This window comes from Aythya ferina (assembly GCF_964211825.1).
Source record: "Aythya ferina genome assembly, chromosome: 9".
In the NCBI taxonomy this organism is placed as follows: Eukaryota; Metazoa; Chordata; class Aves; order Anseriformes; family Anatidae; genus Aythya; species Aythya ferina.
In genome coordinates, this window is record NC_140305.1 from 9,977,732 (window position 1) to 10,000,821 (window position 23,090).

Genomic DNA, 23,090 nt, shown 5'->3' on the forward strand with positions numbered 1-23,090 from the left:
CGAGCATCTCACGAAGCTTTGGGCCGAAGCTCCCAGCCTAGGGGGGGGCCGAGGGAGGGAAGGAAAGGACCGGGGGGGGGGAGCCGGGGCGGGCTGGGCGCGGGGCTGCGGGCGGTGCCGGCGCCTCCCCGGGGCGGTGCCGACAGCGGCGGCGGCGGCGGCGGCGGGGCCATGGTGAAGATCGGCGTCCAGCAGCCGCCCGCGGCGCTCAAGCCCGAGCAGGAGAAGGAGAAGGCGGCGGGGGGCGATGGGGCGCCGGGCGCCGTGCTGCTGCCGCCGGGCACCGTGAGTGCGGGGGGCTGCGGGGAGCCGGGGACGGTGGGTGGCCTCGGGAACGCTTTGCTGTTCGGGGACCCCCCCCGCTCAGCAGGTCAGGGTCTGATCTACGCCCCTCCCGAGTTTGGGGTTTGCTCCGAGGGGCGCGCTGAGGGTGGTCGTGGCGTGCGGGTGCTTGGGGAGGTCCCGGAGGGTGGGGAGGGGACGGTGTGAAGCTGAGAGGCTTCATGGATGAGGGGCATCGGGGCGCGTCCCTCCGGTCCGGGGTTCTGCTTGGGGGAATGTGGTTGGGGTCTGGCGGTCACAGCCGGGTTTCACGCCGTAACAGCTCGGGAGGCTGAGGGTTGGCATGGAGAGGAGGTGATGGGAACGCGGCGGCTGGTGCTGGAGCAGGATGAGATGCAAGGGCTGAGAGCGCAGGCAGCTCTCTTTGGATGCTTTGCAGGCTCCGGGGTGGGAATTGATGAGCAGAAGTTGGGTTTGCTGGCTTCAGGCAGGGGGTGTCAGAGAGGACAAGGGGCAGAGGCGTCAGGGCAGCCCCAGCAGATGCCGAGAGCGGCCGAGGCCCAGGGCAGGGACCCCTCCAGCCCCAGCCATGTGCGGCTGGTGCCCCTCTCCAGGAGGGAGCGGTCGCTGCTGGATGGTGTGGCCGCTGTCCTGCCCGGCCAGGGCTGAGCATTTCTGGAAGGTCTCTCCTGCCGGTAACCCCCAGCTGCCAAGCTCCTCTGGGAGGTCAGACCTGCCAGGGTAGGCAATGCTGTGGGTAAGGGTGAAGACTCCAACCAGAGAGCTGGGCCAAGTCCGTCTTGTTCCAGAGGTTTGATATCAGAGGATGAGGTTTGAACAGCACTTCTGGATTCCTCTTAAATGCTTCACACTACGCACGCGGTTGGATCATTTACAGAGCCCCAGTATCTCACTGACCCAAAATCCCCAGGAGGGGCTGTGGCTGTGCTGTGTTGCTGCAGCACCGCAGAGCATTCCTCCTCATGTGCCTTGCCAGGGGAGCAGCAGTTACCTGCCCCAGAGAGCCAATTGTAGGATTGCCAGCAGGCTGCTCAGCTGTAGGCAGGGTTCAGGGAGTCACCTCCATCACAGCGACCTCTCCCATCACGCACTGGTGTGCTCCAGCACGCTTGCCTGTGCTGTCAGGGTCTGAATGTGCTCAGTCTGTCGCCGTTGCACCTATTAATGTAGCTCCTAGAAGCTCTCTGGAGACCTGTAATGGGGAACGTGGCCAACTGTGTTCTCAGTGATTTCCAGACTTGGTCTTTTCTTGTTACGAACAAAAGAAGGTGGTAGGTTTCTTCCCACCTTTGATGTCAAGCTCTGAAAAGGCAGCCTGAAAGTTGAATGTCACGCTGGACCTCAAGCTCACGCAGCCAACAAACCAGCTCCCTGCAGCTGGGAACTTGGTCTTTCTGCTGATCCTGCACAAGCTCAGGCAGGATCTGGCTCCTTCTCACAAGCAGTGTGCAAACAGCAGTTTAAAACCAGTAAAATAAAAAAAAAATAAAAGTAGCAGTAGCTTATTTCCATTGTGAGTGCTGCCAGATCCCAGCAATCAAAATTACCCTGATTCAGGTCCTGCTGGATGAATGGAATTGTTTTAAGTAGCAAATTATATATTTGGGGTTCTTGTCATTTCCTTGAGCGTTTCTCTGACTCCTGGGGAGCACTGTGTTGTTCTTTTAAGCCCACAAGAGCTACAAAGGAACGTAAAAATATGAATTTAAAACAAAGGCTTTTCAACAGTTTCTTAATTCCAGCAAATGGGCTTGTGAGGAAATCAGCATCAGAGCATGACAGCAGAGCAGGAGCAGGTTGCGGTGAGTTGGTGTAACAGGAGGGTGTTCGGGGAGCACAGCCACTGACAAGGTGGCCCCCTCCTGATGTTATTTTTCAGGGTATTTATGCCTCTGGTTTCTTCAGTAGTGGTCCTTTGGGTGTAGTTTGCGCAGAGCTGGACCGAGAGGGTGTTGCTCTGTGAAACATCCGACCTGCGAGGCTGATCTCTCAGGAGTCAGGCTTTCTAGCCATGCTCTCTCCTGCTGCCAATAATTCCTGTCTGTGTGTGCCTCGCTCTAGCTGCCTCGCAGCAAAATGGCATTGGTGACATGCAAACAAGATGCTCTGCATTCCTTTCCTCTTTGATCTCACAACTTCAATCCCAATGATAGGAGCGGGAGCTGGGAAATGATTCAGCGGCAGCTTCCACAGCCTGTGAATTTTGGCAGGTGCTTCGTAAATGCAAAGATGCGGCAGGCAGGAAGATGTCTGTGGTACTAACGTGTCCTGAAAAGTGGTAGGTGAGGAGCCCTGACAGCAAGCTTGCACGTGATGAGCCTTGTGTTTCTCTGCTGTGCAGCTCGCTTTGAATTGGAAAGAACGTGCAATCTGGACTCAGCCAGAAAATCCATGTGATTTTGAGGCAACTGCAACATTTTAAGGGCTTATACCAGAAACTGTCCTGCTGCCATTAGTAGAAGCTGGGAGGACATAGCAGCCTCAAGCAGAAGGCAGTCTGAGGTTATGCAGTCAGTAAAATAATTTGTTGTATTTATTGGAAAATATTTTCTTGGATGCAAAATAGTATTCAGTGAGTTTTAATTGAACTCCAGATTTAGAGTCTGGAGTGGAAATACATATATCTGCTGTATCATTAAACGCTCTGGGATACACGCTTCATGTGTTTGTGATTCATTGTATTTCATTAAAGTCTTCTGCTTCGTGAGGGGTGAATGATAAGAGCTGGAGGGAGGAGAGTTCTCTCACCCCCCTCGTTCCGTACATAACAGACCAGCTGCTCAGCTCTGTGCCAAGACCCCTGCTGAACGTGCCTCCCTGCCGACCCGAGGGCAGCATCTCTCACAGCAAGCACAACACCACAGGCTCGGGGCCCGTGGGGACCAGGGCAGTTTGCTGAGGATGAGGAGATGTCTGTGTGCATCAGGGCATGCTTAAAGCTTTGGGGAGAGGAAGCAGAAAGCCAAACCTGTTGTTGTGAGTCTGGAAAAGGCTGTGCTGAGACAGTGCATGCAGTCCTTCATCTTCTGCTTGCTGGGAAGGTGAATGTGGAGGGAAGGACAGTATTTTTGCTCAGGCCCTGGCTGCTAGCTTTGCCTGGTGGGAGCAGAGGGCTTGGTGACCAAGGCAGGAGGGTGGGCAGAGCTCTCCCTGCCTGCAGATACTGTCGAGCCCATGGGAACACCTTGGCAGCAGGTCAAAGCGCGAGGGTTTGAGGGGCTTTCCGGGATGCACGCAGCAATGCCCTGTGGGTGTGATCGATGTTTCACTGTTGGCTTCAGTCACAGATAGCTTTGATTTAATGCCTTTCATCTCATCTGCATTCCCTGAGACTCTTCCTTTTGGTGGGCCCTTCCTGTTAGTCTGGGAGGCAGAAAATGCTGCTCACAGGGACTGGTTTGCTGCCCACAGCAGGAACCCTCCAACCCTTCTGTCTGTCTGTGTGGTCTCTCTGTAGGCCGTACATCAGCCCAACTATCTAGTGGGGTTTCTCAGCCTCCTTGCAGCGGGGCTGCCCCAGCTTGCACCCTGGTGTCTTGGGATATTCCTGGCCTTTCCCAAGCCCTCCTGGATCCACGTGGGCTGAAAGCATTGTTGTCGCTTCATCTCTGTTTGCCATGGTTTGGGGGTGGTGGGGACTGAATTGGAAATACATCTCTGGACCCCTACAGGATCTGCTGTAGTGAAATGTGAGACTCCAGGCATTAATATTTGATAATCCAGCTGAGCATGACAAAGGATCTGGCTAAAACTGGAAGGGGAGATTAAGAGAGGGAATAACTGCTTCTAGCAGAAAAGTTATAAATGGGACTGAATTTGGAAACACAGAGCTCTCTTTCACCGAAGACGTGTAGACTGTAGAGCTGCAGATGGAGAAACATGTAGTCTCCATCTTGAGATGTGTATTCTCCCAAAGCTAGAAGAGAGCCGAAGCCAGCTCAGCTTTGCATGTAGGTGCTCTTGGTGTGGAAAGAAGCTGTTGTGCTTACCTGTTTTGGGCACAGTCAAGTCTTTGGAAAAAAAACACAGAAAACTAAGAAACATCTTTGAAAAGAAGCAGATTTGAAAGGAACAAATGAACATTTGCCAAATGCAAGCAAGTGGCAGCTTCTCTGTATAAGCTGCACGTAAAAATACTGTACTGCTGTAGTCTGCTGGTAGTTGTTGTGTATCACTGCTCTCCTGTACAGCAGCAAGCACTAACTGCACAGCTGGAGAGACAACTTCTAAAGAAGGGGTTGCTCTTGCATGTGTATTTGCGATTCCTGCTTTTGTGCTACCAAATCTTTGCTTATTAATGGGTTTACAGGAGGTGGAAAATGCATTTTCACTTCTGAGTTGGTGTTTTCTTCCCAGTTGATGTGTGAGAACATAAACATGTATATTTAATACCAGTGTTACCTTTTGAGGGAGGACAGTGAGGTAGGGGCTGTTTTTTTGCTTTTTTGTTGTTGTTGTTTGTTTAACACATCCCTTTAGATATACTTTGCAGAGTTTTCTTCCTTGCTGCTGTGGCCACCCACTGAAGTCAGATTAAACAATAAAGCTGAGAAGGGCAAATTTGTCTTCTCTCTCTCTTGCTATTGTTAAACTACGCACCATGTCTTTGTGGTGAATTTTCAAGTGTAGGACTGACTGTCAGGGTTTTCCTATGCTGCTCTGGGGGGAAGAGGTGAGCACTCCGAAAGGGAGCTGTAATTTCATTTCATGTTGTGACACTGATTTTCAGGGTATGGTAAGTGTTGTAACCTGAAATCCAGTTCTTTGTTACTGTGTTCAGCTGGTCCAGCTCATAAGCATCTTGGGCACAGCCACGTCTTCCTTTCTGCTGCCCTTTCTTGAGAATCAGCCACCTCCAGCTGGAGACTGAGGTAGATAACCAGGGACAGACATGGCTTAATTTGTCCCAACCAGGTAGCAGGGTTTAGCTTGCCTTTGGTGACATCCAAAATGGCTAATTTGCTCATGGTTGTCTCCCCCTGCTTGTTTTATGTTGGAGCAGCTGTACAATGTTAGTGTGGGAAGTGCTGAGTATGTGGCTGTCAGGATGGAAGCCTGTCCACACGAGCGCGTGGGCCCGCTGTCCGGCCGTGTGGCGGCTCCTCGCTTTGGCGGCATGTGTGGCACGTTAGGAGGTGTCTTACTCCGCAGACTTGGATTTTATACCCACTTGGCACCAGCCTGAGCATACACATGAGACTAACCCTTTGTAATAATCCCCAAGAGCTGTTCCCTGAGTGCAGCGGGCCCCAAGGCAGAGGCGCTTCCCCGCGGTGTGCGGGTGACGGGAGGGGGCAGAGCCATGCCGACATGGTGGCGGCCAGGCTCGTGGCCTGCGTCCCCCAGAGCTGCACGTCCCAGCTGGCAGCCAGCAGGCTGCCTTCGTCGGCGAGGAGGAGGAAGGCCCGGCTATGCTGAGAACAAGCTGAAAGCTGTTGGCACCTCCTGGTCTCAGTTTCTCAATGTTTTTAAGTGTTTTTGATGTCGGTCAGAGGTCTTAGAAGGAGTCAGGTGTCGGCCCACCTGCATGTGTCTTCACCTTTGAATCAAGTCTCTCTCTTTAACTCTGCCAACCCCTGGATTTACGAGCTTTCTGTACTCCTAAAGCAGCCCTCTGCTTCGCTCTTGCTTGAGCTGCCTTTTGTCTTTAATTACTCTGGTTAGGTTTTAGACCCAGTGCCAAAGCTTTGCCTGTTTTCTGCTCCTGAGGAAAATCCCCTTCTCTTTAACTCCTCACTCCTGGCTTTCACCTGGCTGTGCTTGCTCCTCCCTGCTCCCAGGTGAGGTGTGCTGAGGTGCCCCAGAGGCTGCAGCGGCAGGGCTGCTGGGGATGCTGCCGCGGCTCAGTGACGCAGGGCTGGCTTTCCCCAGTGTCACCATGAGCGGCTGCAGCTCCTGTTGATCTCTGGAAATCAGGCTGTGTTTACCCAAATCCATATTTCGGCAGTCAGACTGTTAAACAGGTTGGGACATTTTTTGCCTCTTTGTCACCACTGTTTATTTTTGCTCTGTCTGCCTGTCGCTTCAGTGTGACACTTGGGTCTCTAGCTAAGTGCCTTGTAAGAACAGCCTTGTTTTTACAACAGGCTTTGTTGGCTCTGCTAATGCCCTGAATGGTTTTACTCCCAGGAAATAGAAGAGGGAGGCTGGAAAACCTCCAGCTGGAAGTTGTGGTGCCTCTGCCAAAAAATAAAATACAGAGAAATGAATTCCTCAACCCTGCGCAAAGAGGGGAGAATAAACAGCCCCTTACTTCAAAAATCAGATGGAAAAGGGAGAAAAGAGAAGGTTTATGTCTCTCTTGCTGACGGAGGAGAAGGAAAATATGATTGCTGGGTGCTTAGGAGGTCTCACATGCTAGGCTGCATTTTTAACATCCTATTGGCTTTGTCGTATAGCAACAACAGTGTGGTTTTTAATTAGCCAGTGGTTGTTTTTGATATTCTAATTTCCAGTGCTGCAGAGTGACTCCTGAGGCAGGTGGCTTTGTTGCTAGTCATGTGCGGTGGTATCGTTTAAAGATGTGATTAGATTCATTTATTGCAACCTTTTTGCCTTCAGCTGTGATAGTCTCTTAATTACAGCCTTTCTTTTTTTTTTTTTTTTTTTTTTTTTTATCCCCCTCTGGTTTTCAGGCATCAGTTGTGTTCTCCGTGGAAATGCTGCTGCATGGCCCTGCACAAGCACTGCTCAAATACAGCATGCAGAAGTTGCCTTGGAAACTGTGTGCCATATATATACGTGTGTGTGTGTGTATGCATGCACACGCTATTTTCTTTTCTGATCTAAAGTCTCGGGAGGGCCCGTCAGTCTGTAAGGAGCGTCCCGTTCTGTTCTGTTCCAGGTCCCAGGATTGTTCAGAGCTGCCACTTCTGGTGCTGCACACTGACCCCTGTGGTTCTCTTCCAGGGCACTGATCTCCACATAGTGTCACCTGGTATTTCTCCTCACTTCACTCCCTCTCCTCCCTCCAAGCATAAATGCTTTTGAAGACAAGAGTCTCTTTAATAATTTTTTAAAAAAATTTTGGGGAGGTCATCTGGCAGAGAAGCCCTTTTTGGGACATGAGAGATGCTTACATGCATACAGGATGCAAATTACCTTTGCTGCGATGATTTACCTCTTTGACCCTCTCTCCCTTCTTGTTTTCCACCTTCCTTTCCTTGTACATTGTCTCTCCCTTTCCTTTCTCCAGGCTCTGGCTTGGTCAGGGCTTGACTCCAGTCCCAAGCCCTGGCCAACCATTCCTGCTTGCTCTGCTCATTCCTGGGAGCTGCTCAGCACTAGCTGCTCTGGGTCTGAGTGTCTCCACGTGGGAGCAGTTGTCTCTGGGAGGCAGGTCTACATCTCCTTGTCCCACCAAACTCTACTGCTTACCGTGTGAGACAGCGGCAGAAAGTGCCCAGCAGCTGCATGAGGGGTGCTGCCTGCAGGGTGACTTTGCTTTGCTTGCAGGAAGAACGGGCTGCTTTGGTGGGGTTCACTTTCCTGAGACGTTTTGATGCTCAAAGCCAGGTCTGGCGACAGGTCGGTCCCTATCAGCTGATACCCACTGTGGCAGCACTGCAGTTTACCAGCAGTCAGCTCTGATTTTCTCAGTCTGAAGTCAGTGGAGGTGTTTTAACTGCAGGTCCTTACATTCTGTGAAGCAGTACCACGTACATGGGACTTTGTATGCTGTAGGTAGAGACCTTGAACTTATTTTTCATTTTTCTATTTTGGCCTTTGGTTGACAAAAAGTACTAACCAGCTAGATCAGTTAGATTTTCTGATGTGGATTTCTGAGGGTTTGAGCATGCTTCCTTTGAGGAAGCCACAACTACCCATGTCAATGGCTGTAATTACGTAAGCACATCTTCCACATCAAGAGCTCAGGCAACTTCCTTAAAACAAGCAGCCTCCTAGAGATGGCTGATATTTTTTTACTGCCTTTCAGATAGAGCTCCTCTCAAAACTGGATCCCTTTGAGTATTTACTCTGCATCATATTTCTCTCCTCACTTGTCAGTCATCAAAACCACATCTACTATTTTTAGTCGCCCCAAGCTTCTTTGCCTGTTGGGGGTGTGTATTAAGACACTTGCCAAACTTTGTCTCCTGCTCATCAGGCCCTGCTATGTCTAACATGAAAGATTTGAAGTCTGTGTGATTCCTAAACGCAGGGGAAAATGGTTCATGGAAAACTCAACAAATGCATCCTTTAATCAACTAGCTGTGTACAAGCAAATCTGGCTTTAGGCTTATTTGGATGTTATGTTATTGATACAAATATATGTGCTTATTTTACACTCATGTCAAGTTACATAAAAATGGGGGAAGAACGCCTCAAATCTTAGAGCAACCAGAGGGGGAAAGACTGAGAGAAGTGATGGCTGTGATGTTTCTCTATCTAAGTAATTAGATGTCATTCTGGAGGGAAATGGAGTAGAGAAAGCTGATAAGCTCTGAAAAGCTGCATGCCCTTAACTCTTTTCCTGGAGAAGCTGCTATATTGTTTTGATCTCCTGGCAGCGGCTGACGAAGGGAGGCAGGCAGAGCTGCTTCAAAAGCTGAAGAAACAGGAAAAGGGCATGAGCTGAGCCCATCCCTGCAGAGGTGGTGTGCGAGTCAGGAAGGAGCAAGGCATGACATGACACCTTTAATTTCCGCACTTTGTCATCTTCAGCAAGATGCTGGTGAGGAAGAGAGATTGAATCAAGTACCTATTTTTCATAAGCCTGTACTGTATTTGTAAGGCGTATCAAAGATGACACCTCATCAAGTTCTTGCTATCAGCTTGCGCTAGGATTGTGTTTCCAGTGGCCCAGGACCTTCAAGGACTTGTATATATATATTTTTAAAGTTATTCAAGAAGATGGAAGATACCAGGCCACATTGCTCCCATCTGCACAGGCCTTCCTTTAAGAAAGTCTCCCGTGTGGATGTCAGTCCCCTGCGCGGGCTGGGGAGGGATGCGAAGAGCAGGCGAGGTGCTGCTGAAGCCCAGTTGCTGGCACTTGGGAGCAAGAGGCAGTGAGCAGTTTCCAGCCCAGAGCAAATGCTCACGGGCTGCCACCTTCCCTGGCCATGGAGGGCTGGAGCTGCTGCTGACCTCCTGGCTCGGAGCTTGACCCCAGGCTCTTCTTGACCCCATCCCTGCAGAGCTGGGGATCCAGAGGGGTTTTGCTCAGCTGTGAGAGCCCTCGGCAGTGCCCCACAGGCACGATGGTTTCTCTTCATCGTGTCCTCAGCAAGCCCTGAAATTCTGAAGAAAATCCTGAAAGACTGAATTAGGACATATTTTTGTTCCCAGACTAATTTCAAGCCTCCTCTACCAAACGCTCTCTAGCATAACCTCACCTCCTCCCGTCTGGGTATCTGCTGCCTGTGCTCTGCTCCTGCTCTGTCCCTGCAAGCTGGCAGGGCGCTGAAGCGTATCGAATACCCTGTTTTATCCAAGAAAAGGAATTCCTTTTTATATTCCAGTGTCCTGCCTGCTGCCGAGTGCTGGTCTGAGCATCTGCAAAGCAATCACGCCTGCACACTGAAGCCGACTCAGCACATCTGGGTATTCAAGCTCGCATGCTGGAGCTGTCTCTGTCTCTCGCCCGGTGGGATGAAGTATTAGCAGGACAATGCCTGGCAGAAAACCAAGGCACACAGGCGCTCTCCTTGAGAGATGGATGCTTTCCCCATATGGAGGAAGAGCGAGCTGTGCCTTTCCCTCGGGCCACACGGGGAAGGAGCTCTGCCAACTCCCACACACAGGCCACGGGCCACGGCCCTCTCTTGTTGCCCTGAAATACCTGTCCCTGCCTCTGCCCAGAGATGGTTTTGACCCCAGCCTTTCCGATTCTCTTGACCAAAAGAAACCGTATGTGCTTGAGGCAGAAGATCAGCGGGGTGGCTTGTTGCAAGAGGAGCATCTGGCTAACGAATTCTGACAAAATGTTAAACATCTGGTGAGCTCTGTTAGACAGTGCTTTTGTGTGTTAATATTGTGATTTTTGCCCTCAGTGAAAACACGTGTCTCAAAGGCATTCTTTGCTCTCCAGGAGAACTGTGCTGCTGAGTCTTGTTTCACGTTCCCACTGCCAAAATTGAAGGGGGTCTGCTAGATCTGCAAAACCCCAGTGCTGCATGAGCGTGGCGTGCCCTTCTGTTGGCCCGCTGGTGGCCCGGGCCTTCCCGGCAGGGTGCCTTCCCTGCAGCTTGCTGCTGGGACAGGCTGGTTCCCTTTATAACAAGGGCAGCATAAGGGAAAACCGCTCCCATGCCGGGGAGCCAGGCATTCCTACGGCAAGAATGGATGGAAACCAACTGCGATGAATTTTCTGTTTTTGAAATATTCCCGTTTCTGCAGCAGGGAGAGGCTGTCCTGTGGGAAAGGACGTGTGCTGCACCACGGGGAGGGAGCGGCCTAGGGAAGAAGCCTCCTGGATTCTTCCAGCCTGGTGAAGCTTCCTTATCTCAAACGAAATGCTGCTAGAGCAGGTTGGGCAGAGCTCCTTCCACCATCTGTCGGCACCGAAATGCCTCCAGCCCGAAGCTCAGCTGCCGGCTGATGTGTGGTTGGTTGCTTTTTAGTTATGGCTCATGCATAGTGACAAAGGCCGGTGGCCTTTAGGTCTGGAAGGAGAAGTACATTTCAGTGAAGGTTTGTGCTGGTGATTTCTGCACATTGTATTGCAGGGCTGTGGTTAATTGTTCCCCTCGGACTGCATGACACCGTTTTGAACCTCATTGCCTTCGCTGATGCTCCATCAGAAAAGTAACTGTTGAGTTGTTTTTTTTCTCTCTTATACTTTGAGGGTTTTTTTTTTTCACCTTGGTATTTCCTAGCTTCTCCCAAGGCAAAGCCCTGAGTAGCTTCTCCCAGCTTCTCCCAGATACGAAGCTCAGGTGATTCTCCCTAAGCCACGAAGGCTTTGCAAGGAGCCAAACCCATCTCCTACTGCAGCAAGGGCTGAGATGTCTCACTGTGTTCCTGGCTGTGCAAAGAGCACAGACCTGCTTAGCAAATGGCAAACCAGCAAGGGCTTATTTTTCCCTCCCTGCCATTCTTCAGACAATTTTTTTCTTTTTAGAGGGCTCCTCTCAACCCTCTCCCCAGGCTCACTGGGGAGTGAGCACTTGCAGCTCCTCGAGGCAGCAACCAGCGCGTTATCCATCACGGGAACCCGGCGCCTTTTGGATGTGCTTCTCTTACTGAGCATTAAGCGTTTTCTCTGCTGTGCTTCAGTGGTTAGTAGCAGGAGAGCTTTTTGTTCCTTTTCACCCCCCGTGTCCGCACGCCTTCTCTGATGGCAAGTATCTGGGGAAATCTGTTGTTGTGAAATACTTGACATACAGCATGACTTTCCCATCCGAGCAGTTCATGGCAGAGAGCCTTTAAACAGAATTGTGATTTGATTTTTCTTTTCTTCATGGCTTGTCACAGTTGCCACCCCTCATCTGTAGGAGGAGGGGGAGGGAATAAGAGGAGATGAACTTCAGATGCTTTATTTTTTAGTTCGCTCATCCTGTTGTTTGCTGGAGGAGTGGCCACAATCTAGTTAAACACTGATCCTTCAGTGTAGGGAGCTGGCAGAGTTGCTACAGGTCTTTCCAAAGCTGGGATGAAGAGGAAATAAATAGAGATTAATTTCTTCTGGAGGTGTGCTAGAGCTGCAGCTTTCCTAGAGCTCTTTGGTCAGAGGCCTTGGGGCTTCAGCTCCTGCACCACCACCCTGTGAGCCTTGGCCATGCTACCCTGGAGAAGCTACCTCCTCCTCTGCTGTTGTCATGGGTATATTAGTGATGCATCTCAGACATGAGTGGCTGTTGTTTTCTTTCAAATCTGTTCCTCCAGCTTGCATCAATCTCCAGCTAGCCATGGTGAGAGTGTTTTTCTAATCAAACGCCTCAGATCACAGACTGTGGAGAGGGAGATGAGCTGCAGGAGCCCTCCCTGGCGTCGCTCCTCTGTCTGCTTGCTCATCTGAGGGTAGCTTTCCAATTTTCTGGGTGGAAACTGGGGCATCTGTGAACGGATTTCTTTCGTATGCTTCTGAAAGCCCTTACATCCTCCTGCTTAAGTTTTCAGAGAGTTATTTTGGCAGGAAAAACAAGAGCCTTGTGGGCTGGGATGCATGCTTCCCAGGAGGTAGCCCTGCCATCGCACTGCCCTCCTGTTTGAAGGGTGTAACAGGGTGAGCTGACTCCTGCCTGCAGTCAGACAGCACTCTGAAAAAAGCAGGTATCTTTTCTTTTGATCCTCGGACCAGCTTGTGTGTTCCTGGAAGGTGTGACAGAGTCTGCCTGACAATGAGGCGATCAGCGCAGCTGTTTGGGTAGGCTCACCCCACCAGGGAGGTACCAGCAGGTACTTCTCTCACCAGTTGTTTCCACATCGAAAATTGCCCCTGAAGAATGCTGCAACGGTATCAGTATATCAGCAACAACAACAACAAAAAAACAGTAAAAATACAAAAGCAATGTACTTTTATCCAGCAGCCATCCAATTGTAACTTCTGCATCCCTGTTCCTTCTTCCTGATAGCCTTTTTCTGATTGATCCTTATCACTGCTGAAACAAAGCTGGATTTTGTTCTGAGCCGTTTGTAGGAACCAGGTCATACATGTGTGTTTGTATGTTCACACGTATCCTTATATATGTGTATATACATGTGTGTATATATATATATATAGGGTGGCAAGAGAGGAAAGTGCATAAAAAGTGTTTTACTCTTGCTGGAGTGCTGCTAGGTGTGAAGTCAAGTTACAGGACACTGCCCTTGTTCTTCAGTTGCACTTCAGAAGCTCACGCGTGGCCTCTACATGAAATATTGCTGATTTTCTGCTCTCTCTTGCAGCAGCTGACCGATGCTCTCATTTTTGCCTTGCAGGAGGAGCAGGCTCCTGCGGTGCAGAGCCGGAGGTCATCGCTCAGCGGGGTGTGCTACCTGACCATGGGTCTCCTCGTACTGCTCCTCGGCTTGGTCTTCGCTTCGATGTATGTCTACAGATACTTCTTCATCACCCAGGTATGGGTGAGCGAGGAAGGGCTGCTGGCTCCTTGACCCAGAGCAAGCAGACAAGCTGCTTCAACCTTTGCTTTGCTGCTGCTGTTTCTGCCTTTGTGTGGTGGTGATTCAGGAGCCAGTGTTTCTGGGCCCCGCAGATGGGCATGTCTGAAGCAGTGGGTTCAGACTCACCTCCATCCTGACCGTCAGGAAGGGCCTTCTAGAAATCCTCCTTTTCTCCTCCTTTGTGTTTTGTTTTTTAACTCGTATAAAAATATCCTGCAAGTTCTGCTTTGTGAACCCAACATTACTGTGGTCTGCGGTCAGCCAGCTTTCAAGCATGACTGGCTGTGAGGGTTGAGCAGGCCCTGGAGAGAGCAGGGGGGACAGGCAAGACAAAACAGCTTTTTGCAATGTTTTGTTGTTGTTTTTTCTTAGGCTCTAGCACAGAGAAACTGTAGGCATAACAAAAATAGGTGCTGCTATTAATAAAGCAAGCAATGAATAGAAAAGTGAGCAGGAGACGGTGTGGCAGGTGGGCCTACAGCCTCTGTTAAATTCAGCACCTTTTCCTTCATTCAGGCTCTGCATAGCCTGGCCTGGTAGAGGCACCGGGCTTGCAGCATTGTGGATTTGAGTAACAAGGGTCAGAGCGTGGGGCCTGGGACACGGTAGAGCTGCTTTTTAAGCAGGAAACTGCTGAGCACTGTGGCTTGCTGAGTGTTTAGCTAAGAAAGCCCAGAGCATTGATTTGCACTGAAGACCTCATTCTGCTGTGGAGCAGCTATTAGTGAGTGAGCTCTCCCAGGACTGCCGGCTGCATTCAGCTCTGCAGCCAGCACTTATCCACTCAGCAATACAGGCTTTTTATACACTTCCTTCCTCCATACATGTTTGTGCTGTCAAATTAATTTGCAGTCCTTGTTTTCAGATACATCAATTCTTTATTACCTGTGCTCATTTATATCTGGTCTGGAATCCCTGTGGCAACGGTAGGGCTGCTCACCCCTCCTACACACCAGTAGGAATATGATGGGCCCATACGCAGGGATTTGGGTGCAGGCATTTGTTTATGACTGGGTGGCAGCCACTGGTGTTGAGGGCTGGTTTATCACTGGGTGAGGGACAGTGTTTGGTCCATCAACCAGTCGATAACCTACCCTCAATGCGTGCTGAGTGGCACTGGGAAATGTCAGCTGCTCAATTTGGGGCTGCCTGTTGTTACCCCACTGCCTGCCTGTGATACCAAATGAAAGCTTTTGTGCCATTACATGGCAGAGGTCCTTCAACATAGTCAGAGATGGTCCGGGGACCAAGGTGATGGAGCCTTTATGCTCCAGGTCCCCGATGGCTGCAATTTGTCTCCGTGATGCTAGTGCTCAGACTTAATTGCTCACCCTGGGGAAGCTCTCTTACCTGTAGTTTGTGCTTCTGGAGTCCCAGAGGGCAGCAGCTCCTGATGCTGTCTTGGTGCATTTGCCACAGACGAGCTACAAGTGCCTTTAGAAGTGATGCTTGGCTTGCTTTAAGCTTACATGCCTTATACAGAAAAATGCAGTTGCCAGAAGCTCTATCTACAAAAGGATCTGAACAGGCTAGTCATGAAATTTAAGAGCCTACTGACAGACATTTTACCTTTCTGAATTGCTCCATATGAAATCCCACAAGGGATCCTTTCTTCCCTTTGGACTTGGCTAGCAGAAAGGGAGACATGGTCATTTCACAAGGGTGTTTTGCGCTCCCTTCATTGAGAATTTTGCCAACAGATTTTGAAATATTCTTATGTGCTTGTTTGATAAGTATTTTTACCCAGTTTGGGGACTTTTTTTTTCTGTGTTGGCTCTCGTCGTTAATGGGGTGTGGGGTGTACGTGTGTTCTGTCTCCAACCAGATGTCATCCCCACAGCTTCCCCGCGAGAGCGTGTTTCACTGCGGCGTCCTTTACGAAGACTCGCTGTACTCCCCATTCAAGGGGCAGCTGGAGCTGCATGAAGACGTCAAGATTTACATCGAGGAGAACTACGAGCAGATCAATGTCCCGGTGCCACAGTTTGGGGGGAGTGACCCTGCAGATATCATCCATGATTTCCAGAGAGTAAGGCGCTCTTTCTGAGCGTAGCATGGAGCTGAGCTGGGGGGCTTCAGCACGGTTCTCATGGCCTAGCACTATTGCTGTTGTCGCATATCTGTACGATGATCTTGTTTTTGAGCTCTCCTCCTTCTCAGGGCCCTGCCTGAGCTTTTCCAACCTGCTCGTCTTGCATGTTAGGCCTTGCTAGGGAGGTCCTCGGGCAGGTTTGTTGCTTAAAAGAATTTCCTGTCTTCCCTGAATTTTTCTTTTGGCTGTGTAATGTCAGTGTGAGGTTGGTGCTCACTGAAGTCAGGAGGCAGCAGGAGGGCCTTTCCTGTGAGCTGGTGGGATGTGCCAGTGTGGCTGGGTGTTGGGCATGGGGTTGGAGGGTATTTCTGCTGGAAATGCAGGACAGCTGCTGGCACAGCCTTCAGGGGAGAGTCGGGTGCCTGCAGCCACGTGAGGAGAGGTGGTGAAGTGCATGGAGAGGGGAGGGAAAATGCAGAAAAGAAATGGAAACTAATGTTCACCAGGAGTGCTTCCGACAATGAGCAGAACCAAGGGCTTCTCCAGGGCGGGTTGAGGGTGCTTCAGCCTGGAGTGCTCCTGTTTTGCTTTTTTGCCCTGCTCCTCACTTCAGCCTCTTTTCAGCTACTTTCACAGCCATATTTTATTGAGAAGGGCTCAATTCCTTAATCTCTCTGCTTGGAACACAGGGTCTGACAGCTTATCATGACATAACGCTGGATAAATGCTACGTCATCGAGCTGAACACCACTATCGTGATGCCTCCACGCAACCTGTGGGAGCTGCTGGTTAACGTGAAGGTACAGCTGCAGTACTGCTTTACTTTGTGTGCTTTCCTTGAGTTTGCTCCTGGGTGCTGGTTAGAATCTCTTGGGAAACAAAAAGCAGTGTCTGTGGAAGTAAGCCTTGGCTCTGACAGAGCTGAGTCCTCATGTAGAGGGAAAGCTTCAGGGGCTGCAGCTGAAATGTTAATTCTGCAGACAGCACGGTAACACTGGCATGATGGATGAACCTGACCAGGGTAGCCCAGAGAAGCAGCAGATTCCTTTCCCCTGGTGCTTACTGATAGGAGTCAAAGTGGGGAGAAAATTACCCTCTTCTCACTCTTGCTGCTGTGTTTTGCCATTTGCAGAGCTCTCGGTACCCTGCGGGGAGCACCAGGCCTTCTGCTGTTACCCCTTTGGGGGTGGAATCTCTGCTGCTTCCCTCGCCATGCTGAGGGCTGAAGCACAGCACTTGGTGTGATGCAGCTTTGCGCACAGCAGGCATTAATTGGGTCTAGTACCAGCAGTTTTGTTCAGTTCAGAAGCCCGTTCTGGTGTGTTGCAGTGACTGAAAACAGCCTTAAAATAGAGCGCTATTTAATCTTAACAGCAGGAAAAAAAAAAAAAAAAAAGAAACAACAGGATTTTTAAGGCTGAAGAAGATAAAGCAAAGCACTGAGTTTAGCTCTCAAACTCCCTTCCAAGACAGCCTGTGTAGAAGAAAAACAGTGCAAGTCTTTCTCTAATTCCCTTCAGTCAGTGCTGCTGCATGCAGTGTGATGAACTTTGCAGGGTTAAGCTGAGAGGTGAAAGGCTGGGCTTGAGAGATGCCTGATCTCCCGTACATGTCAAACCCCCAGCTTGTTTCTCAGCAGTCCTCACAATTTCATGCACTCTGACCACCCGTTAAGTGTGCTGGGAACACCACTGGGGCACAACACACGGTTATTTACCGTCTCTCCAAACCAGCCACTGTGGCAGGTGACCAGTCCCTTGGGCAAAGGGAAATGGAAAAGAGAGGAAATGGAAAAGAGCAGACCCTTAGCAAAAAACTAGGAGGTTGGAAATGCTGGTCATGTTCTAAAATAACGGCTATAAAATTACAGGAAGTGAAAATGATGCTTTGTCTTTATCAGAAATTGAATTAAAAAGGGGGATAAAAATATGGTTAAAGTGGTCTCGTGACCATTATGACCTTAATTCTTTAAAAAGAGTGTAAAAGCAGATGTGGGTTTAAATAACTGATTATTGGGACAGACACATGTCCAATCTGTCTGTGCACTTTAGAATCACTGTTTTCAAGCGCTTAGCTTGCTCTTGAGCTCACAAGAAGCTTCTCATTGTGAGGACAGTGAAGCAGGGGAACAGGCTGCACGCAGAGGTTGTGCTACCTCCATCAAGGGGTAAAAAACAAAACCAAGACTGGATATAGCCTCGAGAAACTTGGCCCGATCCCGTATCTGCCCCTGCTTTGAGCAGGAGGTTGGACCAGACTCTTCCTGCGCTCCCTTCCCAGCTGAATTATCCTGTGAGCCGTGGCAGCAGCCTGTGTCAGGCAGAGAGGGCATGTTTCTCCTTTTCATTGCCTGACGAGGTGCCCTGTGCTGCACGTGCCTTGTGCCTGCCCTGGGCTCCCAGCTGCGTGCAGCCAAAGCTGTGCCAGACCCTGCTCAGGTTTCAGCCCTGCAGTCACCTCTACGCCTTACTGGGCCTCTCCTCTCTCAGCTTTTGGCCTGCAAATGGCAGTCGTGCTGCTTCTTGCAGGCTTACGTGTGGATATGTGTAATGGCTCAGTGAACAAGGCTGTGTGAGTATCCGAGAGAAGAGGAGGGAGGGATGCTCCCGCTGTGCGGCAGCAGGAAGCTGGAGATGACCCAGTTAAATGATGGATGATCCACATCTTCTGTAGAGCCCAAGACTAATTTCCCTATGGAGATGCTCAGAGCTCTACTTTTCTTGAAACTGTTAGCAGAGAATTGAAGGTAACATACTTTTTGCACAGTCCTGTGATGAAGGAGCAACAGTTCCTGACCATTTCAGCTCCCCCAGCTATTTAAACCTAAAACAATGAACGTAGCGGGTTGCACACGTGTGTGTCTGTTTCTAAGACCTCTTGCCTTGTCAAGGATGTGACAAATCCTGAGCCCCAATCTCACGCGTTAACATGACAGCTTGTGTCAGTAACTGCACGTATCATGTGCCCTCTCCCGCACTCTCCCGCTGAGAATCAATAATTGAATTTCTTGTGGAACTGTTGTGTTGGTGTAATACAGACTTCCACTAATAGCCTAGTGCCTCAGCGCTGGAGGAGAGCTTTATTGATCCAGAAGGCTGTGCCAGCCCAACAGCACAGCGCTAACTTAGGGCAGTGTGTTTCCAGGTGTGTCTCTGTGGAGATAACCAGCCCTGTTGTGGAAATTGAAGAGATGAAGTTTGAAATGGTGCTGCTGTTGCTTGTTTTTTTCCCTGCTTGTATTGATATTGGTCCCTTTTTGTGGATCTGCTGATTCTTTTATTCCTTTGACTCGTCTTAAGCAAGTGGGACCATAAATGAGTCTATGCTTCATGGCCTGGTTAGCATGTGGCTTGCTCAGAAGTGGCCCCCACCCCAAGCTGGACTTGTAGCACAGCTCCCTATTGCCCTTGTGGTACCCAGGCAGTGGTGAGATGCCCTGAGCACCTGGGCCCCTCCACTCTGCTGCCTTCACGAGGTCAGGCACAGCTTGCAGAGTCTTTGCTGCCGAGCCAGATCTCTTTCCTGCAGCAAAAGAGGTGGCCTCCATCCCTGGGAGCTCCATCCCAGCTCCTCCATTTCCTCTCTCCCATTTTTTTGTAGCTCCTGGTGGCTCTCTCCTACATTTCACCTACCAAGCACTGCACTTACCACCCTGGTCTTCAAAGCCACCTCAACCTCAGCAGCAGGGAGATGGGGTGTGTGTCTGTGGTCATTGCTAGTCTCCGTCCCCATTACTGCAGGCTGTCAGGGCAGGAGGTCACTGGGGCTGTGCTGAATGGGTCACACAGGAGGGGGAATTGCAGCAAAGTTGGGAATCTGTTGGAATCTCAGCAGGGCTGGGCTGGGGGATTTTGTCTTTTGAAGCAGAAGTAAAATCCACATTTTCAGTGGAGCTTCTGGTGTTTCACCTGAGCCTGGAGCCCCCTCCAGATGGGTTTGCCATGCTCTTAGAGTTACAGCTTTGCACGCCCTCCTGTAAAACTGGGTTTAGTTTCTAACAGGGTCAGTCCTACACTGGCTTTACCCCCTGTCTGAGTATTCAGCTTTTGAAGCTAATCTGTTTCGCGTGCCCTGTGCTAGTAGCAAGGGAGAGTTGAATGCAAGGACAGGCGAGCACGTTACCCAGCCTTGCTCAGTGCAGCTGGAGCCTTCAGGCAGCGAGTTCCCCCAGGTGCGGCCATCGTTGGCACTCCCTGTGAACCAGGGCTTTGTTAACAGATCGCTGATCATGCTTTTTTTTTTTTGTGCGTGGAAACTGTCATTTCAGAAAGGGACGTACCTGCCTCAGACATACATCATCCAGGAGGAGATGATCGCAACGGAGCACGTCCATGACATGGAGCAGCTCGGCTCCTTCATCTACCGCCTCTGCAGCGGCAAGGAGACCTACCGGCTGAAGCGGCGGAGCGCCAGGAGACGTAAGAGCCCAGCAGCTTTCAGCCACCCTAACTCGCCTTCCCCCTTCATCCCAGTCATTATTTCTGCTCTAACAGCCGTGCTGGCCTCCTTGTGGCAAGAGGGGAGGTTTCCCTGCGGGTGTAAGCACACAGATTGTTTTGAGGTGTTCCCCGTTTAGTTCAGCTGAACCCCAGCCTGTGATGGTGCTGCTGCAAATGGGTGCTGGCTGCTGCAAGTGTTTCTATTGCTGTTTCTCTCACCCTAATCGAAACATTAATAAAGACGCTTGCAGGAGCTAGCACTTCATTTACATGTGGACTCCTGGGGCTGAACTAATAGCAGTACTTTGGGGAACGGTCTGGAAAATTTCCCTAATGTAGATACCTGCTTCAGTGGCAGCTATTCAGAGCAGATTAGGTCTGCAAATTGCCTTTAATTAATTAAGCTTTCAATAATATGGAAAAAGTTGTGAGGAGGGAACAATAGACTACCTTAAAATGACTTCATGAAATCTTATGTATGTATCTTCCATACAAACGCTAATGTCTTGCAAAAAACTCCATAGTTTCAGTATCTGTAGTTACTTGTTCTCAGATACTGGCACATTTAAAGCCTCACCTGAAACAGCTTAAGGACACGGGGAACATTCCTTGTTCTCCAGAGAGGCTGAAGCCATGGCAGGATCAGTGCGCCCGATGATTCAAACAGCCAGAGGAGGATGATTTTAAGTCTTCCTTGACTGCGATCAGGGCTGTGCTCTGTACCAGCCTGTGACTTCTGCTGGTTTTGTGAGGCTTTCTGGTCTGTGAGATAACACTGAGATGCTGTCAGCTAAAATCAGCTGTTTCCCTGTGGCTTCTCCAGCTCATGGCAGCTCTTATTGCAGGGCTAAGGCCTAGATAATGTGGTTATTCTTCCAAAGAGGAGATTGTGCTGCTTTTCATACAGGCTGTGTTGTTCCTGCATTTCAGTGTTCAGTGGTTGCATCCCATCTGCTTTCCTTCCCCCACTTACTGCAGCTCTTGTAAACTAACATTTGTTGAGTTTTCTCCCCATCTCTCTCTCTTTTATTCCCTTGTAGGTATCAGTCGACGTGAGGCTGGGAACTGTCATCGTATTCGTCACTTTGAAAACACTTTTGTGGTTGAAACTGTTATCTGCAAAAAATCATGAGGCTGCTGTCCTGTTGTAACCTTCCTTGGCTTTGCTTGCACACACATGCTCTCAGCCCTCTTTTTAGACATGGTAATGTGTCTTACTTTTTTTTAATTTTTATTTTTACTCCTTCCCTTGCTTGTGAAGCTCTAACCTCTTGGGTCCATCGTGGCCTCACAGCTGATTATCTTTTTCTCCCTCCTGCCTACCTGAGACATTTCACTGGGCTTAAATTTACACAGTGGTCACAGCCTGGGAGTGAATGCAGCCTCTTCCGTGCCACAGGACGGAAATCTCTTTTGGGAGCAAGCTTGGGGTAGAAGGGATGGCAAAGAAATAGGATGCTGGAAACAGGTGCTCTTTTCCTGGCTGAGCAATTTCCTGCTGGCAGTGTTCTGAACCTGCCTTGGCACCAGGACAGAAGGTGTGTGACAGGAGGAGGGCTACCAGTTTGATGCTGACGTAACTACCAGAAATATGGAATCAGATGCCCTTAGGGAGAGAACAGATGTGAGGCTACAAACAGTGACTCAGAAAACTCAGCAGAGGGAGATTTCTGCCCAAACTGTGCTTTGGTACTCCCAGCTTGCTGTCCTCCTGAAGGCCAGGTTATCAAACAGAGAAAGCAGCCTGCCCGTGCTGCCCCTGTTAGTACTCCTTGCCACATGGCAGTCTGCTCCTGAGCCTGGCATGGCTTGGCACACCCCTTGGAGCAGCGTGGGGTGCCCTGGGGTGAGCCCCTGGAGGGTGGGTATGCGGGGCTGGTGTGGGGTGGCAGCAACATGGAGATCATAGTGCTGCTTAGGGGCCACAGAGCAGGGAGGCTGCGTAGCCACATGCAAGGCTGCGTAGCCTTACTGTCTCTTTGCAGAAGAGGCTGCCATGCCTGTGTGCAAAGTGGTGTCAGCAGCAGAGTTGGTAGTTACTGGCGAGTACAGAAGCAGATTTTTTTGTTTGTGCTGAGAGAGAGTTTTCTTGTATAACTCCTCCGATGAAGGCAGTTTTGATAATAATTCCTGTAGCCCTACTGTATATCACATCATCCGAGGGCATCGTTGTAGTACAGATATTGATACAAGGAAAGATTCAGTGCACCGATATGCTGCAGGGAAATTGTGTGAACAAAATTGCATTTCTATTGATCATTGGAGAGAAGAATTGCGGAGTAATTCAATATTCTTCCCTCTGATCCATAAATATAGTTAAAACTAATTAGGTTCTTAAAATGCAGGCAGTTTTTTGGCTTGAAAGAACAGCATGAAGTTCAGCTTGGCACATTCTTGTTAATTGGTTTCCAGCAAATCTGGACTTGTTCATCTGTTGAAATGAGCTTGTTGTTTTAGAAAGGGGAAGGATAAAGTAAATGCAAGTACAATCATTAATTCAGCAGGACCAAAAAGTGAATATATTTTAGAGTAAAACTTCTAATAGTAATACTGTGAGCTAGTTACATGAAAACAAAACAGTATCTCAAAGTAGTCATCTAAAACAAGAGGAATTAGTATGTCCTTAGAGGCTGAGAGTTTATTTTTTCGTATAAATGTAGAGTCAACCATAAATATTAAATTTTAACAGGTATAGGAGGAGATGTTGGTCTCCTGCTTTAAGCTGGATGTAAAACGAAGAACTGCATGTACTTCATGCAGGTTGGTAAGGAAAGTTTCCTACTGCCAGAAGGTATTTGCTTTTTTATAGTACAGCTGTGTTTTTCCAAATATAACTTGCTATCAGCCCTAGCCTTTCCTTGCGAAGTGCATGAAGAGCAAGTCAGAGAATTGGTTTGCTTGGTGGAAGTACCACAAACTGGTAAATTTAAGCCCTGTGTTTCTCTTTGTTTCTGGGCACCTAAGCCTGCACTCAGGTGAGCACACAGACCTTTTCCCCATTCCTTCTGATTCTGCATGAATTAACTGGTCATTGAATATGCTAACTCTGTGCAATCCCGCAGCTGTAAGGACAAGCCCTGGTTCTTTACGATGAACTGACACGTTCACTGTTTCATAGGGTGAGAATGCAGTTGTCTAGAAAGAAAACACAAAATGCTTTGTATATTTTGTCTGGTAGGACTCTTACCTTTTAGGAAACATCCATGGGATAATAAAATCTTTTACCTCTGATATGTGAAGTGTGTGTTTGTTGAGAATGAAAGCACATC

At 49.5% G+C, this 23,090-nt stretch overlaps 1 protein-coding gene across 2 annotated transcripts; it reads left to right on the forward strand.

Annotated features, from left to right (window-relative positions):
- The first annotated feature begins 135 nt into the window (after window positions 1–135).
- On the forward strand, window positions 136–23,052 carry ITM2C (integral membrane protein 2C). 2 transcript variants are annotated; one of them, XM_084529466.1, is made up of 6 exons: window positions 136–285; window positions 13,168–13,305; window positions 15,176–15,379; window positions 16,072–16,182; window positions 19,650–19,800; window positions 20,862–23,052. In XM_084529466.1, the coding sequence occupies exons 1-6, from the start codon at window positions 172–174 to the stop codon at window positions 20,951–20,953; spliced, it is 810 nt and encodes a 269-aa protein (XP_084385592.1). In that variant the 5' UTR covers window positions 136–171; the 3' UTR covers window positions 20,954–23,052. The 2 variants fall into 2 exon arrangements, with proteins under 2 accessions (XP_084385592.1, XP_084385593.1); XM_084529467.1 differs by having other exon boundaries at window positions 15,191–15,379.
- Window positions 23,053–23,090: the final 38 nt, after the last annotated feature.

Excerpts from the sequence above, each read along its gene's own strand:
- ITM2C (XM_084529466.1), top strand. The coding sequence starts at position 172 with ATGGTGAAGATCGGCGTCCAGCAGCCGCCCGCGGCGCTCAAGCCCGAG. Across the intron at positions 16,183-19,649 it reads AGCTGCTGGTTAACGTGAAG|AAAGGGACGTACCTGCCTCA; the intron begins GTACAGCTGCAG and ends CTGTCATTTCAG. Across the intron at positions 19,801-20,861 it reads GCGGCGGAGCGCCAGGAGAC|GTATCAGTCGACGTGAGGCT; the intron begins GTAAGAGCCCAG and ends ATTCCCTTGTAG.